The 27,163-nt window shown below is 52.1% G+C and overlaps 1 protein-coding gene across 4 annotated transcripts; it reads left to right on the plus strand.

Moving 5' to 3' along the window:
• Window positions 1-231: 231 nt before the first annotated feature.
• Window positions 232-26,894, plus strand: NIBAN3 (niban apoptosis regulator 3). 4 transcript variants are annotated; one of them, XM_016935452.3, is made up of 15 exons: window positions 232-385; window positions 3,735-3,865; window positions 5,232-5,357; window positions 6,574-6,688; window positions 10,362-10,529; window positions 12,236-12,351; window positions 12,434-12,538; window positions 12,690-12,852; window positions 13,490-13,680; window positions 15,228-15,386; window positions 16,409-16,525; window positions 16,616-16,723; window positions 19,767-19,878; window positions 22,523-22,606; window positions 26,368-26,894. In XM_016935452.3, the coding sequence occupies exons 1-15, from the start codon at window positions 331-333 to the stop codon at window positions 26,616-26,618; spliced, it is 2,001 nt and encodes a 666-aa protein (XP_016790941.2). In that variant the 5' UTR covers window positions 232-330; the 3' UTR covers window positions 26,619-26,894. The 4 variants fall into 4 exon arrangements, with proteins under 4 accessions (XP_016790941.2, XP_016790942.2, XP_063656665.1 ...); XM_016935453.4 differs by having other exon boundaries at window positions 24,862-26,695; XM_063800595.1 differs by lacking the exon at window positions 3,735-3,865 and having other exon boundaries at window positions 259-385.
• Window positions 26,895-27,163: the final 269 nt, after the last annotated feature.

Genomic DNA, 27,163 nt, shown 5'->3' on the forward strand with positions numbered 1-27,163 from the left:
CCAGCCCCCATACACAATGACTGCTGGCCCGTCCTGCCAGATGTCTGCCCTGCTGCCCCCCTCCAAGACGAGCTATGATTTTCTTTCTCCCACACCCCACAACCTACCCCCGGGGCTGTCCCCGCAGCCTCTACAGAAACCATTGGCTCTGGGCAACACGGGCCCCAGGGGAATGGGGAGGACGCAGGTGCAGCGTGGGGTGGGGCAGGGGCGGGGCCTCTGAACCCACTGTGACCAAGCCTCTCACCCGCCATCCAGGTGTCCCTGAGCCAAGGAACGCAGGCGGTGGTCGTGGGGAAGGGAAGAGGAGCCCCGGGAGACGACAGCAGCATGGGCGGGCGGCCCTCGAGCCCTCTGGACAAGCAGCAGCGGCAGCACCTAAAGGGTGAGCAGCCGGGGAGGGGACAGGGTGGGAGTCCAGGTGGGTGGGGGCTCCAGCCATTGGGTCCACATGCTCCATGCAGCAGATGGGGTTCGGTTCAGACCTAGGGCTGTCAAAACACACAGGATGCCTTCTTAATGTAAATTTCACGCAGTGAATCTTTTTTTATTGTTGAGACAGGATCTTGTCTGTTGCCCAAGCTGGAGTGCCGTGGTATGATCGTGGCTCACTGCAACCTTGGCCTCCTGGGCTCAAGCAATTCTCCCACCTTAACCTCCCAAGTAGCTGGGACCACATGCATGTACCACCATGCCCAACTAATTATTTCATTGGTTTTTTTTTTTTTAATAGAGACAGGGTGTCCCTATGTTGGCCAGTTTGCTTTTGAACTTGTGGGCTCAAGCGATCATCCCACCTCAGCCCGAATAGCTGGGACCACAGGCATGCACCACCACACCTGGCTAATTTTTTATTTGTTTTTGTAGCGACAGGATCTCACTATGTTGCCCAGGCTGGTCTTGAACTCCTGAGCTCAAGCGATCCTCCCACATCAACCTCCCAAAGTGCTGGGATTACAGGCGGGAGCCACTGTGTCCAGCCTGCATCTTATTTTTAGTATAAGTATATCCCAAATTTTGCATAGTGCACACTTATGCTGAAAACCGATTACCCCTTTATGGTTTTTTTTGTTTGTTTTGTTTTGTTTTGTTTTTTGAGATGGAGTCTCCCTCTGTTGCCCAGGCTAGAGTGCAGTGGCGCAATCTTGGCTCACTGCAACCTCCGCCTCCAGGATTCAAGCTATTCTCCTGCTTCAGCCTCCCGAGTAGCTGGGATTACAAGCATGTGCCACCATGCCTGACTAATTTTTGTATTTTTAGTAGAGATGGGGTTTCACCATTTTGGCCAGGTTCGTCTCGAACTCCTGACCTCAGGTGATCTGCTCGCCTCAGCCTCCCAAAGTGCTGGGATTACAGGTGTGAGCCACTGTGCCCAGAAGACTGTGTCTTCTATTTTTATTTGGTAAATCTAGTGACCTGATTTAGGGCAGGGGTTCAGGTGGGAGGCATAGGGCCAAGTGGAGGGTGTCCCAGACCCAGCCAGGCCCTGAGGGATGTCTTCCTGAGTGGGCAGGGACCAGCAGGCCCCTCGGTAGGACCCTGGGGATGGAGGCTCAGTTCCCAATTTGAGACTAAGAGGGGTCAGTGCCAGATTCAGTGCCATTCGGGTCCCTCTGTCCTCATATGTGGGGTGAGCAACTGTGCTGGGTGCTGGGGACACTGTGGGGTTGGTATTGGCCTTACCCTCACAGGCTCATGGTCTAAACACCTTCCCTCTCGTGGCTCTGCTATGTGGGGCTTCTGTGCCCAAGGTGACCTCATGGCACAGAACGGCTGCTGGACCTCCAGCCATTGGGTCTACATTCCATGCAGCAGCATGGAAGAGTGTTTTTTTGGTTTTTGGGTCAAGTCATGACCCAAAATTGCATGGTGAGAATGATGGGAGAGAGCTCACATGTTCCTTGAGGGTGGGGAAGAGCAGAGGTGGATGACTGCCCACTGAGGAGACAATGATCAAGCCAGGGCTGGAGGGACGTGATGGCGTTGGAAGGAAGGAGATACCAGAAGAGCATTTTGGACAGGAGAAACAGCATGTGCTAAGGCCAGTGATGTATCTTGCAAACAAACAATTCACGTTCACACCCTGGTCATTCCCTCATTTGCTGTGTGCCCTTTGGTGAGTGACTTCACCTCCCTGGGCTTCATTCTCTTATATGTAAAATGGGGATAGCAACAACGCCTAGCTCATGGGGTTGGGGGGGGCATTGTAAGGATTCAAAGAGTTACTCTACGTAGTACTGGGAATTTTTTTCCCCCCGATAGTGGCTTAAACAAGATAAGGATTTTTTTTTTTCTCCTCAAACTGAGAGGTGTGGAAGCAGGCAGGCTAGTAAAAGTTAGACACCTAAAGTCCTTTCATCTCATGGCTCTGCCATGTGTGGATTCCTGTGCCCAAGGTAGCCTCATGGCCCAGAATGGCTGCTGGAGCTCCAGCCATTGGGTCCACATTCCAGGCAGCAGAATGGAACTATGTTTTATTTACAGTCAAGGGTACATGCCTTAGGGCAACAGCTCAAAGAGCTAGTCACCCATCACCCATATGACTACTTCCCAGATAGATCAGGATACAGGACACCTCCATCACTCACAGAAAGTTCACTTGTGTGCTTTGGAGCTTTAAAAGCTTTTGAAAAGCTCCCCAGGTAAAGCATATGGGGACACTTTTGGATGTGATGGATCCGCTCATCTTGATTGTGGTGAGGGTTTCACGGATGTGTGATTGTGTCAAAGCTCAGCAAACCATATGCTTACATGATACGTGAAATATAAGTGAAGGTGTGGCTCAACCTGTATTCCCAGCGCTTTGAGAAACCAAGGTGGGAGGATCGCTTGAGGCCAGGAGTTTGAGACCAGCCTGGATAACATAGCAAGACCTTGTCTCTACAAAAATAAAAAAATTAGCTGGGCATGGTGGTGCATGCACATGATCCCAGCTACTGGAGTGGGGCTGAGGTGGGAGGATCACTTGAGCCCAGGAGGTCAAGGCTGCAGTGAGCTGAGATTGCACCACTGCACTCCAGCCTGGGGGACAGAGACCCTGTCTCAAAAAAAAAAAAAAAAAAAAGTACAAGACAAGTGGATCACTGGAGCTCAGGAGTTCAAGACCAGCCTGAGCAACATGGCGAAACCTCGTCTCTACTAAAAATAGAAAAATTAGTCAGTCGTGGTGGCAGAAGCCTGTAGTCTCTGTAGTCCCAGCTACTTGGGAGGCTGAGATGGGAGAATCACCTGAGCCCAGGAAGTAGAGGTTGCAGTGAGCTGTGATCGTGCCACCGCACTCCAGCCTGACAACAGAGTGAGACCATCAAAACAAAAAACAAAAAACAAAACAAAACAAAACAAAAAACCCATCTCTACTAAAAAATACAAAAATTAGCCCAGCATGATGGCGTGCGCCTGTAGTCCCAGCTACTCGAGAGGCTGAGGCGGGAGAATTGCTTGAACCCGGGAGGCAGAGGTTGCAGTGAGCCGAGATCGTGCCACTGCACTTCAGCCTGGCAACAGAGCAAGACTCCATCTCAAAAAAAAAAAAAAAAAGAAGCTCCCTCACCCAGCCACATGGATGGAAACAGGCATGGAGGGTGAAGGATGAATGGAATTTGGTGACAACTTGTCTGGAAGCTCAGGATGACTACAGGAGCCCCCAGGTGGCTTCCCTGTCTGTTTTGCCCTCCCCAAGCAGGTCTCCTGGGCAGATTCAATTTGCTGGGTTCACTGTCCCCTTGTCCCTGTAGGTCAGGTGGACACCCTGCTGAGGAACTTCCTACCCTGCTACCGTGGGCAGCTGGCAGCGTCTGTCCTGCGGCAGATCTCTCGAGAGCTGGGCCCTCAGGAGCCGGCCGGAAGCCAGTTGCTACGCAGCAAAGTGGGTGTTGTGGGGGCAGAGGACGTTTGAGTGTGGGGGGAGGGTCCTGGAGGAGCCCTCCCTAGGCCATGCTTCCAACCTCAGACCTTTGCCATTGCCATAGGATGACTTTAAATACGCATTGTTTAAATAAACATTCACTGAGCAGCCAAGCAAGGTGGCTCCCGTCTGTAATCCCAGCAATTTGGGAGGCCAAGGCAGGCGGATCACCAGAGGTCAAGAGTTCAAGACCAGCCTCGCCAACATGGTGAAACCCCGAAACCCCATCTCTACTAAAAATACAAAAAAAAAAATTAGCCAGACCCTGTAGCGCGCACCTGTAGTCCCAGCTACTTGGGAGGCTGAGGCAGGAGAATCGTTTGAACCTGGGAGGTGGAGGTTGCAGTGAGCCCAGATTGCGCGACTGCACTCCAGCCTAGGCAACAGAGCTAGACTCTGTCAAACACACACACACACACACACACACACACACACACAACCATTCACTGAGCATGTAATTCATGCCACATCATGGGCTGGGCATGAGGACACACAGCCCTTGTCCAGTGACAAGGACAGATCCTGCGGTAACCTCTGGGGTTCACAATCTGATGGGAGGTAGAAGACTCCAAACAAGTTAGCATATCATGATGTGGAATGGAGTAACATTTTTTTTTAGATGGAGTTTTGCTCTCTCGTCGAGGCTGTAGTTCAGTGGCGCAATCTTAGCTTACTGCCACCTCCGCCTCCCAGGTTCAAGCGATTCTCGTGCCTCAGCCTCCCGAGTAGCTGGGACCACAGGCGCCCGCCACCATGCCTGGGTAATTTTTGTATTTTTGGTAGAGATGGGGTTTCACCATGTTGGCCAGGCTGATCTCGAACTCCTGACCTCAAGTGATCTCCCCACCTTGGCCTCCCAAAGTGCTGGGATTACAAGCGTGAGCGCCTGGCCTCCAGACATCTCTGGAGCCATGAAGTTGTGTGCCCCACACAACTCACTCAGTCTTCACCCCCTTGGTAGATGGGTTTTTGATCGATGAGGAAACTGAGGCACAGAGAGCCCAAATGGCCTTCCCGAGGTCACACTGCAGAGGTGTGATTTGAACCTGGGATCCACGCTTATTACTAATGCTTGGTCCCACGCTCCAGTTGGGGCTGAGATTTTTTGCCTCTCCAGAACACCCCACTTCCCAGCTGTGCCCACCCAGGGTGGGGGGCTCCAGGAGCTGTGGACACAGAGCCCCTTCCCACCTAGGACTCTCCCTGTCCAGCCTGGGGCATCACGGGACCTTAGCGTCACCCCAGGATACAGTGGGTGTCTGGGTGGTCGGGCCACAGGGACATCAGCCCACAGCCCCCTGACACCCACTGCTCCCTCTTCCTGCAGAAGCTGCCCCGAGTCCGTGAGCACCGAGGACCCCTGACCCAGCTTCGGGGCCACCCACCCCGGTGGCAGCCGATCTTCTGTGTTCTGCGTGGGGATGGCCGCCTAGAGTGGTTCAGCCACAAGGAGGTGCGTGATTGGCACGTGGCCTTTCTACTTCTGGGTCCCTCCTTCCCACCCCCACCAGCCTCAAGGTTTGTGGGATCCATATCTCAGCATAGCCCCACCTCTATCAATCACCCAGGATGAATCTTGTACCCCTATGTGTTTGGCCTGTTGTAGGCAACCATCTCGTCCCATCCCCTGCTGTGCTGGGTGGGTAGACTGAGGCCCAGGCCAGGGATAGGGTCATGGTCAGTATCAGAGCTGTGGTTTCAACCTCTTGGGGCCTTTGCAAGTCACACTTCTGGCCGCTCTGCTTTCTGGCTGGGGAGCTTGGAGCGATCACTACCTTTCTGAAACTCAGTTTCCACTTCTGTGAAATGGGATGTTTCACACCATGTAGGGCTTTGAGGGTTCAACAAGAGGGTCCTCAGACAGCACTTGGGACCGGACCGGCACGTGGGGAGCCAGTGGGTGCTGGGAGCTCAGGGACTGAGGGAGGAAGGGAGGGAAAGGGGAAAGGGAAGGAGGGAGAGAGAGGGCAAGAACAGGAGGAAGGAAGGGAAGGAGGGAGGAAGGGAGAAAGTTATGGGGGCAGAGGTAGGATGGATGGAGGGAGAGAGGAGGAAAAAAAAAGGGAGGGAGAGCTGGGCCTCGTAGCTCACGCCTATAATCCCAGCCCTTTGGGAGGCTGAGGCAAATAGATCCCTTCAGCCCAGGAGTTCAAGAACAGCCTGGCCAACATGGTGAAACTCCGTCTCTACTAAAAATACAAAACCTAGGGCCAGGCACGGTGGCTCAGGCCTGTAATGCCAACACTTTGGGAGACCAAGGCAAGTGGATCACCTGAGGTCAGGAGTTCAAGACCAGCCTGGGCAACATGGCGAAACCCTGTTTCAATTAAAAATACAAAAATTAGCCTGCTGTGGTGGCGGGTGCCTGTAATCCCAGCTACTCGGGAGGCTGAGGTGGAAGAATCACTTGAACTTGGGAGGTGGAGGTTGCGGTGAGCTGAGATCGCGCCATCGCACTCCAGCCTGGGTGACAGAGTGAGACTCTGTCTCAAAAACAAAAACAAAAAAAAAAAGAGAGAGGGAGGAATGGAGGAAAGGAGAGGGAGGGAGGGGTGGGAGGGGCAGAGGATTTTTCAGCTCATCTGAAATCTTCCCTTGATGGTATAGTTGGGACACAGAAGCCACAGTTCAGACCTGTCCCAGGTTGGTTCTCTGGGTACCTTTTGTAGGAATATGAAAATGGGGGCCACTGCCTTGGCTCAACAGCCCTGACAGGATACACGCTCCTGACTTCCCAGCGAGAATATCTCCGCCTTTTGGACGCTCTCTGCCCTGAATCCTTGGGTAAGGGTCCCGGGGTTCCCAGGAACAGGTTTCTCCACCCCAGCATCATTAACATGTGGGGCCAGATCCTTCTCTGCAGTGGGGGCGTCCCGTGTACAGCAGGGCGGTAAGCAGCATCCCCGGCTTCCACCCACTCCCTGCCTGCAGCAGCCCCCACCCTGGGTGCGACAACCACTAATGTCTCCAGCATTGCCAAGTGTCTCCCGGGGGCAGCGTTGCTCCGGGTGAGCATCCCTACTCTGGAAAACAAACAAACAAACAAACACCCACTCTTGCAAGGGTGAGGGGGAGAGTTAGGTCATGGGACCAGAATCAGAATAGCAAAGGATAAAAGCAGTAAAATCTGGGATGGGTGCACTGTCTCATGCCTGTAGTCCCAGCTACTCGGGAGGCTGAGGCGGGAGGATCGCTTAAGCCTGGGAGGTGGTGGCAGTGAGCCGAGATTGCCCCACTGGACTCCAGCCTGGGCAATAGACTGAAACCCCGTCTCCCAAAACAACAACAAAAACAATTAAAAACAATAGGCTGGGCACGGTGGCTCATGCCTATAATCCCACCACTTTGGGAGGCCGAGGTGGGCGGATCACTTGAGGTCAGGAGTTCGAGACTAGCCTGGCCAACATGGTGAAACCTCGTCTCTACTAAAAATACAAAAATTAGCCGGTGTAATGACATGCGTCTGTAATCCGAGCACTTTGGGGGACCAAGGCAGGTGGATCACCTGAGGTCAGGAGGAGACCTCATGAGGCCAGCCTGACCAATATGGTGAAACCCTGTCTCTACTAAAAATACAAAAGGTAGGCCGGGCGTGGTGGCTCACGCCTGTAATCCCAGCACTTTGGGAGGCTGAGGCGGGCAGATCATGAAGTCAGGAGATCAAGACCATCCTGGCTAACACGGTGAAACCCCATCTCTACTAAAAATACAAAAAGTTAGCCAGTTGTGGTGGCGGGCACCTGTAGTCCCAACTACTCAGGAGGCTGAGGCAGGAGAATGGCGTGAACCCGGGAGGCAGAGCTTGCAGTGAGCCGAGATCGTGCCACTGCACTCCAGCCTGGGTGACAGAGCAAGACTCCATCTCAAAAAAAAAAAAAAGAAAAGAAAAGAAATTAGAGAAGGAACAATTCCAATTCCAGGCATGTGCCTGGCAAATAACTCAGCATTGGGCTTGCACTATCTCATAAAGTCTGCCCAGCAGGCAGGCCCATCACTAACTACCCCATTTCACAGATAAGGACATTGAGGCTGAGGATTGTCACACAGTTAGTCAAGGGCAGAGCTAGAATTGCACCCTCTGCTTCACCTAAAAGCTATCTTGCTGTCAAAGGACACAAAGATGTAGTCTGCTGAGATGTTGATGCTGCTCAAAACATCAGAATCTGCCCAAATACCCATCTCTTGAGGGTTGATTAAATATATTATGGCCTGGCCCTTGGTAATGAACAGTGAGCTGGCTGTGGTGGCATATGCCTGTAGTCCCAGGTACTTGGGAGGCAGAGACAGGAGGATCCCCTGAGGCCAGGAGTTCCAGACCAGCCTGGGTAACATAGTGAGACCCCCATCTCCACAAACATTTTAAAAAATAAAATTACCTAGGTGTGGTGGCACGTGCCTGTAGTCCCAGCTACTCAGAAGGCAGAGGCGGGAGGATCACTTGAGCCCAGGAGTTAGGGGCTGCTGTGAACTATGATCACACCATTGAACTCCAGCAGCCTGGGCAACAGAGCCAGGACCTGTCTCTATTTAAAAAAATAAATAAACAAATAAAAACCTGGGTGCGGTGGCTCATGCCTGTAATCCCAGCACTTTGGGAGGCCAAGGCGGGCAGATCACCTGAGGTCCCAGCCTGGCCAACATGGCGAAACCCCACCTCTACTAAAAATACAAAAATTAGCCAAGCGTGGTGGCACACGCCTATAATCCCAGCTACTCAGGAGACCGAGGCAGGAGAATTGCTTGAACCTGGGAGGCAGAGGTTATAGTGAGCCAAGACAGCGCCACTTTACTCCAGCATGGGAGATAGAGCAAGACTCTGTCAAAAAAAAAAAAAAAAAAAAAGCCAGGTGGCTCACGCCTGCAGTCTCAGCACTTTGAGAGGCCAAAGTGGGAGGATCACTTGAGCCTAGGAGTTTGAGGCCACCGTGAGCTATGATCACACCACTGTATTCCAGCCTGGGCAACAGAGGAAGACTCCATCTCTGAAATAAAAATAAATTAAAATTTAAAAACAATAAATAAAAGAAAGCAAAACTTAGCCACTGAAAGTGTCCCAGACGTATCAAGGAGCAAAATGACCAGTTCCAAGGCAGAAAATCCCATCTTGTCACAGATATGCACCTCACACAGTTTCACGCAGATTTTAGAATCTAGAGAAATGTCCCCTAAACTATTAACAGTCATTATCGTCTCTGGGGGCTGAGGCTGGAAGGCTGAGATGATCAGGAGCTTCCACCTTCTGGACTATTGATTTCCTTTTCTTTTCTTCTTCTTTTTTTTTTTTTTTGGACAGAGTCTTGCTCTTGCTCTGTCTCCCAGGCTCAAGTGCAGTGGCATGATCTCTGCTCACTGCAACCTCCGCCTCCCAGGCTCAAGTGATCCTCCTGCCTCAACCTCCTGAGTAGCTGAGACCATAGGCACCTGCCACCACACCCTGCTAATTTTTGTGTTTTAGTAGAGACGGGGTTTCACCACGTTGGCCAGGCTGGTCTCGAACTCCTGACCTCAAGTGATCCGCCTGCCTCAGGCTCCCAAAGTGCTGGGATTACAGGCATGACCCACCTCGCCTGGCCTGGATTGTTGGGTTTTATCACAGTCTGTGTTTATCATCCTGGAAAGTGGAACAAAACACTGGAGACAGGATACCCTAAATATTTATTTTCATATACTTATGTTTTTAATAAAAAATATCTTGTGCAGGCTGGTCTGGAACTCCTGGGCCCAAGGGATCCTCCCACTTCAGCCTCCAAAGGTGCTGGGATTACAGGCATGAGCCACCGCGGCTGGCCCCCAAATAAATTAACCAAAGCTGAATTCACTTATTTTGTCTTGTCAATAATTCTAGGTCATCAGTATCACTGTTAACCCCATTTGGGCAGGAAAATCACAGCTCATAGAGCTGTGTGCCCTAGTCATAGAGCTAGAAAGTAGCTTGGCCAGGCTGGGCACAGTGGCTCACACCTGTAATCCTAGCACTTTGGGAGGCTGAGGCAGGCAGATCGCTTGAGCTCAGGAGTTCAAGACCAGTCTGGGTAACATAGTGAGACCCTGTCCCTTTTGTTAAAAAAAGAAAGAAAATGAAAGTGGTTTGGTCAGGTTGGAACCCGGGTCTGACTGACTCCAAAACCCCACATAAAGCCGGACTCAGATAACATCCCAGCTTGAATGGATTGGTGGTGGCTGCCAGGAGGACTGTCTTAAGGATGCTAAGGCTGGAAAACAGTTCTGGGATGGATTGGTGATGTCTGCCTTGGGCATGCAGTGGAAGAAGGTGATCCTGCCTCCCCCAAAACTGTGCCCCACCCAGTGCTGTTGGAATAAGGATGGTGGCAAGTATCATGGTATGACTCATATTTATCGAGCAACTGCCCATGCCAGGGACTGCTGTATGCATTTCAGGGGTATTTTCTCCTAGTGAATGAACGTCTAGAAGATGCGACCTCCTGTTTGTTTTCAGGAGACCATACTCAGGAAGAGCCTGACTCCCTCTTGGAAGTGCCTGTGAGCTTCCCGCTGTTCCTGCAGCACCCCTTCCGCCGGCACCTCTGCTTCTCTGCAGCCACCAGGGAGGCACAGCATGCCTGGAGGCTGGCCCTGCAGGGTGGCATCCGGCTTCAGGGCACAGGTGGGTCTCAGGACGGGTCAGACATTTGTGGGGCTAATGGTCTGGGGTCAGACGGCTCAGCCTCTTTTGGCTCGGGACCTCTCCAGGCCTCACTTTCTTTACCCAGAAAATGGGTTTTTAGGCCAGGTATGGTGGTTCATGCCTGTAATTCTAGCATTTTGGGAGGCCGAGGCAGGCAGATCACCTGATGTCAGGAGTTCGAGACCAGCCTGGACAACATGGCGAAATCCTGTCTCTACTAAAAATACAAAAATTAGCTGGGCATGGTGGAAGGCACCTGTAATCCCAGCCACTCAGGAGGCTGAGGCAGGAGAATCACTTGAACCCGGGAGGTGGAGGTTGCAGTGAGCCAAGATCGCGGCACTGCACTCCAGCCTGGGCAACAAGAACAAAACTCCATCACACACACACACACACACACACACACACACACACACGAAGAAAATGGGTTGTTGGGGGAGCCAGAAGGGACACCAGGCAGTTGTGAGTGACTAGGGCTGTAACAGAGACACACAGGGTGCTATGGGAGCTCAGCCTGAGGGATGGGGGTTAGAGCAGGCTTCCCAGATGAGGGGAAGCTGGGGTCTGTAAAAGATGAAGGACTAGCCGCCGGGCGCGGTGGCTCACACCTGTAATCCCAGCACTTTGGGAGGCCAAGGCGGGAGGATCACGAGGTCAGGAGATCGAGACCATCCTGGCTAACACGGTGAAACCCCATCTCTACTAAAAATACAAAAAATTAGCCGGGCGTGGTGGCAGGCGCCTGTAGTCCCAGCTACTCGGGAGGCTGAGACAGGAGAATGGCATGAACCCAGGAGGTGGAGCTTGCAGTAAGCCGAGATGGTGCCACTGCACTCCAGCCTGGGCAACAGAGCGAGACTCTGTCTTAAAAAAAAAAAAAAAAAAAGATGAGGGGCCAGCCAGATGAAGAAGGGGAATAGGTCAGGCACAGTGGCTCACGCTTGTAATCCCAACTTGACACCAAGAGCTCAAGACCAGCCTAGGCAACATGGCAAAACTCCATCTCTACAAAAAATACAAAAGTTAGCTGGGCGTGGTGGCATTAGCTTGTGGTATCAGCTACTCAGGAGGCTGAGGTGGGAGGATCACTTGAGCCCAGGACTTGGAGGCTGCAGTAAGCAATGATCATGCTACCGCACTTCAGCTTGAGCAACAGAGAGACCCCCTGAGAGAGAGAGAGAAAAGAAAAGAAAAGAGGAGAGAAGAGAAGAAAGAAAAGAAGGAAAAAGAAAGAAAGGAAGGAAAAAGAAAAGAAAGGAGAAAGAAAGAAGAAAGAAAGCAAGAAAGAAAGAGAAAGAAAGAGAGGGAGGGAGGGAAAGGAAGGAAGAAAGGGAGGAAGGGAAAGAGAGAAAGAAAAAAGTAGGGGAGCAGCAGGACTGACACACACAGTCGGGCAGGTTGTTGACTGCACAAACGATGCAACTAGAGGAACAGCTAGTGGCTGCAGTATGTATGGCCTGAACTGCTGGTCACGGGGGCTGCCAGTAGAGGGTTCCTTCTAAGTTGAATAAACGTGATGGTCTTGGGGGACTGTGTTCTCTGTGGAGGGCATTGCCTATGCAAAGTTCCAGAGATGGGTGAGACTTGGGTGTTGGGGACCTGGCCAGGCGGAGGGCTTCCTCCCCGGGCCATCGGGAGCCAGGCAGGGGAGCTACCAGCAGGCACTGAGGAGCAGCCCCTCTCAGTCCTGCAGCGAAGCCAGGCCCCTGCTGCCCGGGCCTTCCTGGACGCCGTCCGACTCTACCGGCAGCACCAAGGCCACTTTGGCGACGACGACGTGACCCTAGGCTCAGACGCCGAGGTTAGTGCCCCGCGAGGCCGCACCCGGGACCCCCAGGACCCCTCCCGGCCGACCGCGGCGCCCATGGCCCCCTCTCCTGCAGGTGCTGACCGCGGTGCTGATGCGGGAGCAACTTCCCGCGCTGCGAGCCCAGACCCTTCCTGGCCTGCGGGGGGCAGGCCGCGCCCGCGCCTGGGCCTGGACCGAGGTATGCACGGCGTCCGGATCCGGGATAGGGGGCGGGATGCGGGCGTTCGGGTTCCCCTCCCACGACTGTCGCCTAAACCCTCTCCCGATCTCTCTGACCCCCATCCCCGCCCCGTGTCTCGGCTTTGTCCCCCCTCGACCGGTCTGGGCAGCTTCTAGACGCCGTTCACGCAGCTGTCCTGGCCGGGGCCTCCGCCGGGCTCTGCGCCTTCCAGCCCGAAAAGGACGAGCTGCTTGCGTCGCTGGAGAAGACGATCCGCCCGGACGTGGACCAGCTGCTGCGGCAGCGGGCGCGTGTGGCTGGGCGGCTGAGGAGTGAGGCCCGGGGGCGGAGCCTGGGCTGGGAGGGGCGAGGCGATGCTGGGGAAAAAGGGGCGTGACCTAAGCGAAGAATGGGCTTAGAGTTATGTAAAATGAGGGGCGTGGTCAGAGAGGGGCGGGGCCAAGCATAGGATGTGTACGGGAACGGGTGGGGAAGGGGCGGGGCCAAAGCGAGACGGTGGGCGTGGTCTTGTGGTCGAGGCACTGGGGGCGGGGCCTAGAGTCTGTCCCGAGGAAACCAGGTCCTAAGGGGGCGGCTTGGATACAAAAAGGGCGGGGCCTCAGCGGGGGATAGGCGTGGCCTTGAGGCTGAGGCTCGAGGAGTTGAGGCCCAGAGTCGGGCCAATGCGGGTGGGCGGGCCTGGGAAGTAGAACAGCGGAGGAGGGGCGGGGGTAAAGGCTGATACATGGGCAGCGGTGGGCCAAGGTGGCCCCTACAAAGACCCAGGTGGGAATCCTGACTGGGCCCGCCCCTCCGAGGCTCAGTCTTCTCATCATTACAATGGGTAGAAGAGGGCGCTCAGCGTCCCTGCTCGCGTCCCCCTCGCCCTGCTGAACGAGGGCCCCTGCACATCCCCATCTGTGAGGCACCTTGCGGAGGGGACTCCAGACCAGTGTCTTCCACTCCCAGCGAATATCAGGGGACCGCTCGAGTCGTGCCTGCGCCGGGAGGTGGACCCGCAGCTGCCCCGGGTCGTGCAGACCCTGCTGCGCACCGTGGAAGCCTCGCTCGAGGCAGTGCGGACCCTCCTGGCTCAAGGCATGGACCGACTGTCCCACCGCCTGCGCCAGAGCCCCTCGGGCACGCGGCTGCGCAGGGAGGTGAGCTCCCGTGGGTAGGGGTTCAGTGAGCCAGAGGGTGATGTGTTAACTTGAGTCTTTCCTGTGGAGAATCTTCACTGAATTTGTTCTAGGCTGCTTTTTACTTATTGTGGACCCATCACCATACTATGGTCAGTGGAGCACAGTTTTTGTTTGTTTTTTGTTTTTGAGACAGGGGTGTCGCTCTGTCGCCCTGGCTGAAGTGTAGTGGCACAATCTTAACTCACTGCAGCCTCGACCTCCCGGGCTTAATCAATCCTCTTACTTTAGCATCCCAAGTAGCTGGAAATACAGGCACACGCCACCAAGCCCAGCTAATTTTTTAATTTTTTTGTAGAGATGGGGGTCTTGCTTTGTTGCCCAGGCTGGTCTCAAACTCCTGGGCTCAAGCGATCTGCCTGCATTGGCCTCCCAAAGTGCTGGGATTACAGGCTTGAGCCACCGCACTGGCCATGGAACACAGTTTAAAACGTGAGGGGAAAGGAGTTGGATGAGAAAAGTGGCAATTTAGCAAAATCAGTCTGAGGTCACCCCCAAACTCCTCCTCCCATTCCCCTGTAGGGCAACAACCCAGAGAATTCTGCTCAAGGCAGGTCACCTCAGTGCATCTGATATACAAGTAGCACCTAAAATACATACATACATACATACATACAAGTAGCACCTAAAATACATACATACATACATACATACATACATACATACATACATAGAATAGCACCTACTATGTACCAGGCAACCTTCAACTCATTCTTAAGCCTCCATTTCCTAATCACCTTCTCCGGGAACTGTCCCTGGTCCCCTCTATGTCTTGCAGTAGCCTGTGCTTCTCTTATCACAGCCTGACTTTCATACCACTGTGGGTGATTTCTATACTCTGTCTCCCCTAATTTGTAAGCAGAGACTGGGTTAGAGTATTCCATTTCTGCAGCCCCAGGGCCCAGCACAGACAGAACATGAGATGGTATTCACAGATCCGGGCCAGGAAATGTGCTCATTTCCTCTCAATTGTGCCAGCATCGCTTGTTATAGTTTTTTCAGGTTTTATCATTTTATGTCCATGACACCGTGCCTCACTGCTACATTTTATTTTATTTTATTTTATTTTATTTTATTTTTGAGACAGAGTCTCATTTTGCCGCCCAGGCTGAAGTGCAGTGGTGCGATCTTGGCTCACTGCAACCTCCTGGGTTCAAGCAATTCTCATGCCTCAGCCTCCCAAGTAGCTGGGAGTACAGGTGTGTGCCACTACACCTAGCTAATTTTTGTATTTTTAGTTGAGACAGGGTTTCACCATGTTGGCCAGGCTGGTATCGAACTCCTCACCTCAAGTGATCCACCCACCTCGGCCTCCCAAACTGATGGGACTACAGGTGTGAGCCACCATGCCTGGCCCACCACTATTGTATTATGAGTTTCTTTGGTGACAGCTGAGACGGGATGTATTTTCATTTGTGTTTCTCCTTTGGTGAATTGGTAATGGGGTCCTTGGCCCTTTGCAATCAGCCGACAGCATTTTTCCCCCAAAACTGCTTCCGGGAGCACAGGTTTACTCATTTGGGGAGATGCCGTGGGACTTGGCGCTGATGCAGACATGCTACCGTGAGGCCGAGCGGAGCCAGGGGCGCTTGGGGCAGCTGGCAGCACCGTTTGGCTTTCTGGGGATGCAGAGCCTCGTGTTTGGGGCCCAAGATCTTGCACAGCAGGTGAGGGTGAGAGGAGGCTGGGATGAGGCCAGGCTGTGAAGACAGCCTCCACTGAGCTCCTGCTAAGTGTGCCCTGGAGAGACCACGATGATCGAGACAACTCAGCGGGGCTGCCAGTCTCATGGGGACATGAGCCCGTGACCAGGCAGCAGCCACATGTGGTGGACAGAGCTGGGGCAGGGTGTACAGGGAGCGCCAAGGATGTTCCTGATCCACCTCCGGAGTTGACAGGACTTTCAGGAGGAGGGGACTTCCAACATGGGAGAGCAATGGGAGGAATGGGGTTGCCACCAGTCCCGAGTGAATAGTGTTGAGAGTGTTTGTCTGCATTTGGGGAACGTGGAGCAATTTTTCAGAAATGGGGAAGATAGGCCGGCGACATGGATGGGCAGATGGCGCAGTGCCTTGAACTTGGGGCTAAGGGGTGAGCTCTTTCCTGAGGGCAATGGGGAGCCAGAGCAGGTATGTGAGCAGGGGGAGGGCATGGCTGGATTTAAGGTTTAGGAAGCTCTGCCTGCCATAGGGAGCACAGGCTGTTGGGGGCAGGAAAAGAGGAGGCAGGGAGGAGGCCTGCACCAGGATGGGGGATGTCAGTGGGGAGAAGCAATAAGTGTTTTGAAGTCTGAGATGGGACCTGCTGATGGACATGGTGACAGAAGAAGACAGAGAGTGAGATGATCCAGCACTACCTGGCACAGTTGTTCAGTTTGTGCACTGCACAAAAGCACTCAGTGGAGGAGGCTGAACTCTGGCTGGCTCCCTACTCCCCGTTCTGGGCATCCTGGCACCATCCCCCAGAGGGAAGGGGCATTCTGTCAGTTTGCACATAGTCCCCCACAGACTAGACAATCCCCAGGTCCTGAGAGGAGGGGAAAGGTGTTTCCTGGGACAAGGAGGAGGAGGTTTGGCAGAGGTGGCTGGTTGGAGCAGGCTGGATGCTGAGAAGGGGTCAGCTGGGCAGGAGTGGGGCCCGGGAGGCTGGAACACAGATTCTGGGGTCATCATAGCATCTCCTCCCACAGCTCATGGCTGACGCCGTGGCCACCTTCCTGCAGCTGGCTGACCAGTGTCTGACGACGGCCCTCAACTGTGACCAGGCTGCCCAGAGGCTGGAGAGAGTCAGGGGGCGCGTGCTGAAGGTGTGTTCTGTGGGTACGGGGTGGCATGGGGTGGCAGTGGGCCTGGGTGCTCAGATGGTTGCTGGATGCACCGCTGGGTGTGTTGTGCAGAAATTCAAATCGGACAGCGGGTTGGCGCAGAGGAGGTTCATCCAAGGCTGGGGTCTCTGCATCTTTTTACCTTTTGTGCTGAGCCAACTCGAGCCAGGCTGCAAAAAGGTGAGTTAATGAGAAGCGTGCAAGAGGGTCTGACAGCATCACCATGCATCCACTTAAAGTGGGCAAGAATGCTCTTTGAGGCTGGGCGCAGTGGCTCACGCCTGTAATCCCAGCAATTTGGGAGGCCAAGGCAGGCAGATCACAAGGTCAGGAGTTCGAGACTAGCCTGGCTAACATAGTGAAACCCTGTCTCTACTAAAAATACAAAAAATTAGCCAGGCATGGTGATGGGCGCCTGTAATTCCAGCTACTCAGGAGGCTGAAGCAGGAAAATCGCTTGAACCCGGGAGGGGAAGGTTGCAGTGAGCCGAGATCGCGCCATTGCACTCCAGCCTGGGCGACAGAGTGAAACTCCGTCTCAAAAAAAAAAAAAAAAAAAAAAAGAATGTTCTTTGATCATTAGAGACCATTTGACCTTAATCCTAGCACTTTGGGAGGCCAAAGTGTGGGGATTGCTTGAGGCCAGGAGATCAGTCTGTACAACATAGTGAAACTCCATCTCTATAAAAATACAGAAGTTAGCCAGGCATGACAGCATGTGCCTGTGGTCCCAGCTACTCTGGAGGCCAAGAGGTGGGAGGATCAATTGAGCCTAGGAAGTCGAGGCTGCAGTGAGCTAGGATCGCACCACTGCACTCCAGCCTGGGCAACAGAGCAAGGGCCTGTCTCAAAAAAAGAGACTTCCATACCCTGAGCCCTGGAGCTGGGTCAGGTGGCTTTTCTGGGCTTCCACAATGCCCTGTGCTTCACCTATGATGGGGATCATTACCCTGTGTCTGCCACAGAAGAGCTGGGATGGGTCCCACACATCGCATATCACCTGGTGACATGGGCATCAGTGGAGGGAGGAGGTGGATGGAGAGTGTGGGTAAGGGTTGGGTGGGGAGTTACCAGGGAGTCAGGAAGGATGTCCCTGTGAAATGAAGGCATGGGCCATGTCCCAGGAAGGGCATTCCAGGCAGAGGGCACAGCATGTGCAAAGGCCCTGAGGCCTGACCGTGCCTGGTGTGTTGGAGGAACAGTGACAAGGTGGGTGTGGCTGAAGATCAGTGAGTGGAAGAGTGGGAAGGAGGTCAGGGGGAGTCCTAGGTACCTAGGCACACAGGGCTCATGGGCACCAGGCGGGTGTCTGACATGGGTACAAACAGAATCCTCTAGAGGAAGTGACTGGGAATTGGGGAAGTCTCAGCTGAGACACTCATACTATTCCCTGTGAGGTGTGATTTGCTGTGCCTAATTAATCCCATGAATCCTTTCCACAACACTAGAGAATATGGGCCACTGAGTCCATTTTAAAGATAAGGAAACTGAGGCCAGGCGTGGTGGCACATGCCTGTAATAGCAGCACTTTGGGATAGTGAGACCCCACCTCTACAAAAAAATACAAGAATTCACCAGGTGTGGTGGTGCACGCCTGTAGTCCAAGCTACTTGGGAGGCTGAGGTGGGAGGATCGCTTGAGCCTGGGAGGTCAAGGCTGCAGCGAGCCATGACTGCACCCCTGTAGTCCAGCCTGGGTGACAGAGCGAGACTATTTTATTTATTTTATTTTATTTTATTTTATTTTTATTTTATTTTTAGATGGAGTCTCACTCTGTCGCCCAGGCTGTAGTGCAGTGGTGTGATCTTGGCTCACTGCAACCTCCACCTCCCAGGTTCAAGCGATCCTCCCATCTCAGCCTCCCAAGTAGCTGGGATTACAGGCACCCGCTATAGGGACCAGCCCCACAGGGTCGGTGGGTCTCTCCCTGTGTGCAGAGACAAGAGAGTGTAGAAATAAAGACACAAGACAAAGAGATAAAAGAAAAGACAGCTGGGCCCGGGGGACCACTACTACCAAGTTGCGGAGACCGGTAGTGGCCCCAAATGTCTGGCTGCGCTGTTATTTATTGGATACAAAGCAAAAGGGGCAGGGTAAAGAGTGTGAGTCATCTCCAATGATAGGTAAGGTCACGTGGGTCATGTGTCCACTGGACAGGGGGCCCCTCCCTGCCTGGCAGCTGAGGCAGAGAGAGAGAGGAGACAAAGAGAAAGACAGCTTACGCCATTATTTCTGCATATCAGAGACTTTTAGTACTTTCACTAACTGACTACTGCTATCTAGAAGGCAGAGCCAGGTGTAGAGGATGGAACATGAAGGCGGACTAGGAGCGTGACCACTGAAGCACAGCATCACAGGGAGACGGTTAGGCCTCTGGATAACTGTGGGCAAGCCTGACTGATACCAGGCCCTCCACAAGAGGTGGAGGAGCAGAGTCTTCTCTAAACTCCCCCGGAGAAAAGGAGACTCCCTTTCCTGGTCTGCTAAGTAGCCGGTGTTTTTCCTTGACACTTTTCGCTACCGCTAGACCACGGTCTGCCTGGCAACAGGCATCTTCCCAGACGCTGGCGTCACTGCTAGACCAAGGAGCCCTTCTGCTGGCCCTGTCCGAGCATAACAGAAGGCTCGCACTCTTGTCTTCCGGTCATACCTCACTATGTCCCCTCAGCTCCTATCTCTGTATGGCCTGGTTTTTCCAAGGTTATGATTGTAGAGTGAGGATTATTATAATATTGGAATAAAGAGTAACTGCTACCAACTAATCATTAATGATATTCATATATAATCATATCTAAGATCTATATCTGGTATAACTATTCTTGTTTTATATTTTATTATACTGGAACAGCTCATGTCCTCGGTCTCTTGCCTCAGCACCTGGGTGGCTTGCCGCCCACAACCCACCACCACGCCCAACTAATTTTTGTACTTTTAGTAGAGACGGGGGTTTCACCATGTTGGTCAGGCTGGTCTTGAACTCCTGACCTCATGATCCGCCCACCTCAGCCAACCAAAGTGCTGGGATTACAGGCATGAGCCACCGCACCCGGCCTGTTTATTTTAAAATAAAAATATTTAAAAATAAAGATAAGGAAACTAAGGCCCAAGCCCCGCCCCCCAACCCCACAGCTAATCAGGCCCAGGGCTAGGGCAGAAGCCTGTGTTGTACGCCTCTAGAGGGGCCCTCCTCTCCATCCGAGCCCCTAACCCGCCATGGTTCCAGGAGCTGCCTGAGTTCGAGGGGGATGTCCTTGCCGTGGGCAGCCAGGCTCTGACCACTGAGGGCATCTATGAGGACGTCATCCGGGGGTGCTTACTGCAGAGGATTGACCAAGGTGAGTCCCGCCCTGCCATGGCTCAGAGGAGCCTGGCGTCCCCTGGCTGTATGTACCGAGCCCCACCAGGGCCACATCGACTCTCACTTCCTGTGAATACTTGCCATTTGACCTTAAGTCAGGACTTGGCCTGAGGGGGTCCAGGGTAGAGGAGCTCAGAGGGGCAGGGATGGATACTCTCTGAAGGAAGGGCCGTTGCATTGGGGCTGTGAGGGATGTATAGGAGTTCTCAGGATGAGAAGAAGGAGGCAGAGTTCAAAAACTACTGATAGAGGCTGGGTGTGGTGGCTCACACCTGTAATCCCAGCACTTTGGAAGGCTGAGGTGGGCAGATCACTTGAGGTCAGGAGTTTGAGACCAGCCTGACCAACATGGTGAAACCCCGTCTCTACTAAAAATACAAAAAATTAGCCGGGCATGATGGCACATGCCTGTAGTCCCAGCTACTCAGGAGGCTGAGGCAGCAGAATTGCTTGAACCCAGGAGGTGGAGGTTGCAGTGAGCCAAGATCGCGCCACTGCGCTGCAGCCTGGCGACAGAATGAGACTATGTCTTTTTTTTTTTTTTTTTTTGAGACAGAGTCTCGCTCTGTCGCCCAGGCTGGAGTGCAGTGGAATGATCTTGGCTCACTGCAACCTCCGCCTCCTGGGTTCAAGTGATTCTCCTGCCTCAGCCTCCTGAGTAGCTGGGACTACAGGCATGTGCCACCACGCCCAGCTAATTTTTGTATTTTTAGTAGAGATGGGGTTTCACCATGTTGGTCAGGCTGGTCTCAAACTCCTGACATCGTGATCCTCCCCGCTTGGGCTCCCAAAGTGCTGGGATTACAGGCGTGAGCCACCGCACCCGGCCAAGACTCCATCTTTTATTTTTTATTTTATTTTTGAGACAGAGTCTCACTCTGTCACCCAGGCAGGAGTGCAATGGCGTGGTCTCGGCTCACTGCAACCTCCGCCTTCTGGGTTCAAGCCATTCTCCTGTCTCAGCCTCCGAGTAGCTAGGACTACAGGTGCATGCCAGCACACCTGGCTAATTTTTGAATTTTTAGTAGAGACGGGATTTCACTATGTTGGCCAGGCTGGTCTCGAACTCATGACCTCGTGATCCGCCTGCCTTGGCCTCCCAAAGTGCTGGGATTACCGGCGTGAGAGACTCCGTCTTAAAACAAACAAAACTACGGATAGACATTTAAATTTATTCATTTAACAACCACTCCCTGTTTTTCTCTGGGCTGGCATTGAGGCCCTAGAGGTTTTCAGACTTGGAGTTGGCCTCTTAGGAGCTCCCGAGCTGGGAAGGAGCTCCAGAAACATCTTTCTCCCTCCTGCTTCCTGAATTCATTCATGGATTAATTAATGCCCATGATCACTGAGATGTGTGCACTGATTGGGGGGTGAACAGAATGCAGTGGGGATTCAGGGAATGTCAGCATCCGTGCAGCCAGCACAAGGGCACGGAGCGGGAGGCTGGAGGCTGCTGGAAGATGCGCAGGGCCTTGAATGACAGGCAGAGGAATTTAGACTTATGGTGCAGGCAGTGGGGAGCCATGGAGGGTGTGTGAGCAGAGGTCAACAGAAGCCAGACTGGAAGTGAGGGAGGAGGCTGAGGCCCCGGTTCTGGGAACAAAGGACAGGCCCCAGCAGGGGCGGCAGCCAAGGGAACAGAGTCTAGGAGGGAGGTGCGGGTGGGAGCTGGAGGTGCCAGAAGTGTTGGGCTTCAGGTGTCACTAAGTGAAGGAGAGGGGTTCCACAAGCCAGGGAAGGTGTGTGGAGAACAGAGGGGAATCTCAAAGAGCCCTCATTTGAAGGAAAGAGGAAGAACAGACATAGAAGGTGAGTTCAGCAGCCAGGCACTGTGGCTCACGCCTGTAAACCCAGCACTTTGGGAGGTTGAGGAGGGTGGATCACTGGAGGTCAGGAGTTTGAGACCAGCTTGGCCAACATGGTGAAACCCTGTCTCTACTAAAAATACAAAAATTAGCTGGGCATGGTGGCACATGCCTGTAGTCCCAGCTACTTGGGAGGCTGAGGCAGGAGAATGGCGTGAACCCAGGAGGCGGAGCTTGCAGTGAGCCGAGATTGCACCACTGCACTCCAGCCTGGGTGACAGAGCGAGACTCCATCTCAAAAAAAAAAGTTGTTTTTTTTTTTAAAATAAGGTGAGGTCAGAGAGTTGGGAGACACCCCCATAGATGGTGGGTTCTTGGGAGCCAGGGAATGAGGGAGAGGATGTGTCTGTGAGCATCTAAACAAGAAAAATGGAGCTTCCTTAAAATAGCAGAAGTTTTAAATAGGAAAAAAAGCTATTTTCTGACTGCAGAATTAAATCCAGAAACAGTTGACCTCAATAAGTTTCTCTTCCTAAAGATTTTATGTATCCTTAAGTGGGTCCATCCTGAATTGATTTGTGATGTCTGCCTAGAGCAGCATGTTGGGAGGTGGGACTGGCAGTGTCCAGGCTCAGTGAAGGGTGCAGGGATCGGTTAGCAATGTCTGCCATGGGTGCGGGCTTGAAGAGAGGCTCTATGTGAGCCACCTCTTTAGGATTTCTGCTTGAGACATTTGTAGTCTCTCTGGGAAAATGCAGGGAAGCCCCTTGATGCCTGGGCTTCCCCAGGTGTGTCCAAGAGTTCATCTCATTTCAGAATTGAAAAAGACCCTTGGTGCCAATGATGTATCCTGTACTCTGGACGGCTGCTTGGAGGTCCCATGGGAACAGGAGGGAGCAGGTGGGGAACTTCACAGGCTTCTGAAATATGCCAGTGATTGCTGGGGGTGGGGAGGTGGAGGCCCACATGGGGTGTATGGGATTGTCATGAGTGTGGGTTCATGGACGGAACAGAATGCACTTTGTCTCCTTACCCAGCCAGCCTGGCCAAGCTTGTGAACAAGCTCAGTGGGAAGTTGTGGAGTGCATCTGAGCCACAGAGGGACCCTCTAAACCCAGGCTCTGACATGCATGTGAGCTCAGCCCTGGGGGGCTGAGATTGTGGTGAATTTGTGTCCCATCTCTCTCTCTCGCTCTCTTTTTTTTTTTTTTTTGAGACAGAGTCTAGATCTGTTGCCCAGGCTGGAATGCATAATCTCAGCTCACTGCAACCTCCTCCTCCCAGGTTCAAGTGAATCTCCTGCCTCAGCCTCCCGAGTAGCTGGGACTACAGGCGGCGCATGCCACCATGCCCAGCTAATTTTTGTATTTTTAATAGAGATGGGGTTTCACCATGTTGGCCAGGCTGGTCTCGAACTCCTGACCTCACATGATCTGACTGCCTCAGCCTCCCAAAGTGCTGGGATTACAGATGTGAGCCACCAGGCCCAGCCTTTGTATCCCATCTCTAATCCTAGGACTTAGGGGGCATCTCCCAATGGCTACTTCCTGTCGCCAACTTGGAAAGGCAGATTGTAGTGACAGGGGCCTTAGGTTTACCACCAGCAAGAGCTTGCAAGATGGGCATAATTTGGGGGATAATTTTTTTATGCAGCAATAGCTAACTAATACACTTCCTAGCTGATCTGGGACAGAGAAACTGATCAATATTTACACTAACTTGGATAAATAGTTAAACAGTCCTAGAAAGACTTCTAAGGCCAGGCACAGTGGCTCATGCCTGGAATCCCAGCACTCTGGGAGGCCAAGATAGGTGGATTGCTTGAGCCTGGGAGTTTGAGACCAGCCTGGACAACATAGCAAGACCCTGTCTCTACAAAAATTTTAAAAATTAGTTGGGTGTGGTGGAATGCACCTGTAGTCCCAGCTAGCCGGGAGGCCCAGGTGGGAGGATTACTTGAGCCGTGGAGATGGGGTGGCATTGAACTATGATTGCACCACTGCCCTCTAGCCTGGGCCACAGAGAGAGACCCTGTCTCAAAAACACAAACTAACAAATACAAACATGAATGTTAGAATATTTCAGGATTTGCAATTGGACGTGAGGGATTGTAGATGGGCCCCTGAATTTATTTAACCAGAACCAAACCAACAGGCATTTGGTTTCTAGTCTTCCATACTAACAGCCAATGCCACAGGGATTAATCTTGTACATACTTTTTTTTTTTTTTTTTTTTTGCAAATGCAGGTTCCTGTGGGCAAATCCCGCAATGGGAAACCTCAGAATTTAAAGTATGTGTGTTTGTCATTTCAACAGAGGGCTGTCCACCAGGGTAGCCTCACTGGTGCCCCTCACCTTTGTCCGGGAGGTTTAGGAGCTGCTTTTAGCTCCTTTTCTGAGAACCTTCTCTCCTATCCTTCACCCTTTCATCTTTTGGCTGCTTATACATTTCTTTTTCTTTTTATTTATTTATTTATTTATTTATTTATTTATTGAGACGGAGTGTCGCTCTGTCACCAGGCTGGAGTGCAGTGGCAGCATCTTGGCTCACTGTAACCTCCACCTTGCGGGTTCAAGCAATTCTTCTGCCTCAGCCTCCCCAGTAGCTGGGATTACAGGCATCCACCACCACGCCCGGCTACTTTTGTATTTTTAGTAGACACGGGGTTTCACCATGTTGGCCAGGCTGATTTTGAACTCCTGACCTCAGGTGATCCACCTGCCTCGGCCTCCCAAAGTGCTGGGATTACAAGCATGAGCCACTGCACCCGGCCTACATTTCTTTTTTTTTTTTGAGATGGAGTTTCGCTCTTGTCACCCGGGCTGGAGTGCAATGGCGCGATCTCGGCTAACTGCAACCTCTGCCTCTCGGGTTCAAGCGATTCTCATGCCTCAGCCTCCCGAGTAGCTGGGATTACAGGCGCCCACCACCATGCCCAGCTAATTTTTGTATTTTTAGTAGAGACGAGGTTTCACCATGTTGGCCAAGCTGGTCTTGAACTCCTGATCCTTGGCCTCCCAAAGTGCTGGGATTACAGGCATGAGCCATTGCACCCAGCCAACATCTCTATTAACTCTGATTTTTTAAGTACTTATTACATGCCAGGCATCTGACACATCTGATTTTTGACGTCCGTATATTTTCCATTATACAGATGAGGAAACTGAGGCTGAGCGGGAAGGAGGGGCTTGTCCCAGGCAGCCAGACTCTGGTGCCCAGATCCAGCCACTCTGCCCACCGCCTTCTCGAGGAACATTCCGGAGCTGAATCTTCACCCACATCTATCTTGTTTCTATTGGATAAATGTCTACAAGTGGAATTTCTGGGCCAAAACAGATGTGCCATCTTTAGGCTTTTGTAACCCCTGCAACTTCAGAAAACTGTGCCATTTTATACTCCAAGCAGCAGCATTTATTTGTGTATTTTCCCCAAGCCTTTCTTTATTTTAAATTTTTTTTTTTTTTGAGACGGAGTCTTGCTCTGTCACCCGGGCTGGAGTGCAGTGGCAGGATCTCAGCTCACTGCAACCTCCGCCTCCCGGGTTCAAGCGATTCTCCTGCCTCAGCCTCCCGAGTAGCTGAGATTTCAGGCACCCGCCACCATGCCTGGTTAATTTTTGTGTTTTTAGTAGAGATGGGGTTTCACCATGTTGGCCAGGCTGGTCTCGAACTCCTGTCCTTAAGTGATCTGCCCACCTCAGCATCCCAAAGTGCTGGGATTACAGGTGTGAGCCACCACACGTGGCCTAATTTTTTTTTTTTAAATAATAGAGACAAGTTCTCGCTATGCTGCCCAGGCTGATCTCAAACTCCTGGACTCAAGCAATCCTCCTGCCTTGGCCTCCCAAAGTGCTAGGATTATAGGAGTGATCCACCATGTCCAGCCTCCAAATCCTTTCTAAACACTAGGACTTTTCATAAAAAGAAAAAAGCTATGCCAATTAGACACACACGGAAATCTCATGATTTTATTTTGAATTTCTTTGACTAAATTGAACTTACAAATAAGTTTATTATGGCCAGGCGTGGCAGTGCACACCTGTAATCCCAGCACTTTGGGAGGCTGAGGCGGGCAGATCACTTGAGCTCAGGAGTTCAAGACCAGCCTGGCCAACATAGTGAGACCTCGTCTCTACAAAAAATACAAAATTAGCGGCCGGGAGTCGTGGCTCACGCCTGTCATCCCAGCACTCTGGGAGGCTGAGACAGGTGGATTGCTTGAGCCAAGGAGTTTTGAGGCCAGCTTGGGCAATGTGGTGAAACCTGTCTCTACTAAAAAATAAAATAAATAAATAAATAAATAAAATTTAAAAGAAGCTGGGCTGAGATGGGAGATTTACCTGAGCCTGGGAAGTCAAGGCTGCAGTGCAGTGGTGATTGCACCACTGCACTCCAGCCTGGGTGATGGGAGTGAAACCCTGTCTCAAAAAACAAAATCCAAATATGTTGATTAGCCATTTACATGTTTGTAGTTTTTTTTTTTTAATTTCAGTGAATTGCCTGTTCCTAGCTTTTTTCTACTTTTCAGGAGTGTTTGTATTTTTCTTATTGATATCTAATAACTCTTTATATCTGAAGGATGTGAAAGCTTTGTGATACAGGTTACAGATTTTGGGGTTTTTTTCTCCGCTTGCTGTGAGCCTTTTGGGTTTGTTTCCTAGCTCCAAATCTTAACTTGGTGTCAAGTTTCCTGGCTGGGAGACAAGCTTTTACCGACTTCCTCTGCTTGCCAGCAAAGTCATCTGCTAACTGGATATTAGCAGCTTCTCTGCTGTCTTGCAGCTGCTTCCGGAGTGGGTTCCACAGGGATTCCCCTGTGTTCTTGGTTCAGCTCGCAGAGGGACTTTCACACTCCCTGGAGACCGTTTCCTCCCATTCTGTCTGGAGTTTTCAGCCTACCCCAAGACAATGAGATATTCCTGACCTTTCCACCTATTTCCCTCCAACCCCACCTTCCGAAATACATTTGCTCAATACATTTGCACTTCATAGGCTTCTTTAGCTGTCTTCCTTTTACCCCGGACGGGATGTAGATGTTAATTCTGGAACAATTGCAGCTACAAGAATTTGTCATCCTGCCCCTTTTGAGAAAACCATTGTTTGCCCTTGGGTCTAAATCCTTCCAGATGGGATGGGATGTATCTTGTCACCTCCTTTTTCTTACTTAATATGAAAAGACCTTTCCTCATCAAGTCCACAGAGTGTAAATTTGTTTTTACCTTTTTTTTTTTTTTTTTTTGAGACGGTGTCTCACTCTGTCACCCAGGCTGGAGTGCAGTGGTGCGATTTTGGCTCACTGCAACCTCCACCTCCTGGGTTCAAGTGATTCTCCTTCCTCGGCCTCCAGAGTAGCTGGGATTACAGGCGAAGCGCCACCATGACCGGCTAATTTTTTGTGTTTTTAGAAGAGATGGGGCTTCACCATATTGACCAGGCTGGTCTCGAACTCCTGACCTC

The sequence above is a fragment of the Pan troglodytes genome, chromosome 20 (assembly GCF_028858775.2).
Source record: "Pan troglodytes isolate AG18354 chromosome 20, NHGRI_mPanTro3-v2.0_pri, whole genome shotgun sequence".
In the NCBI taxonomy this organism is placed as follows: Eukaryota; Metazoa; Chordata; class Mammalia; order Primates; family Hominidae; genus Pan; species Pan troglodytes.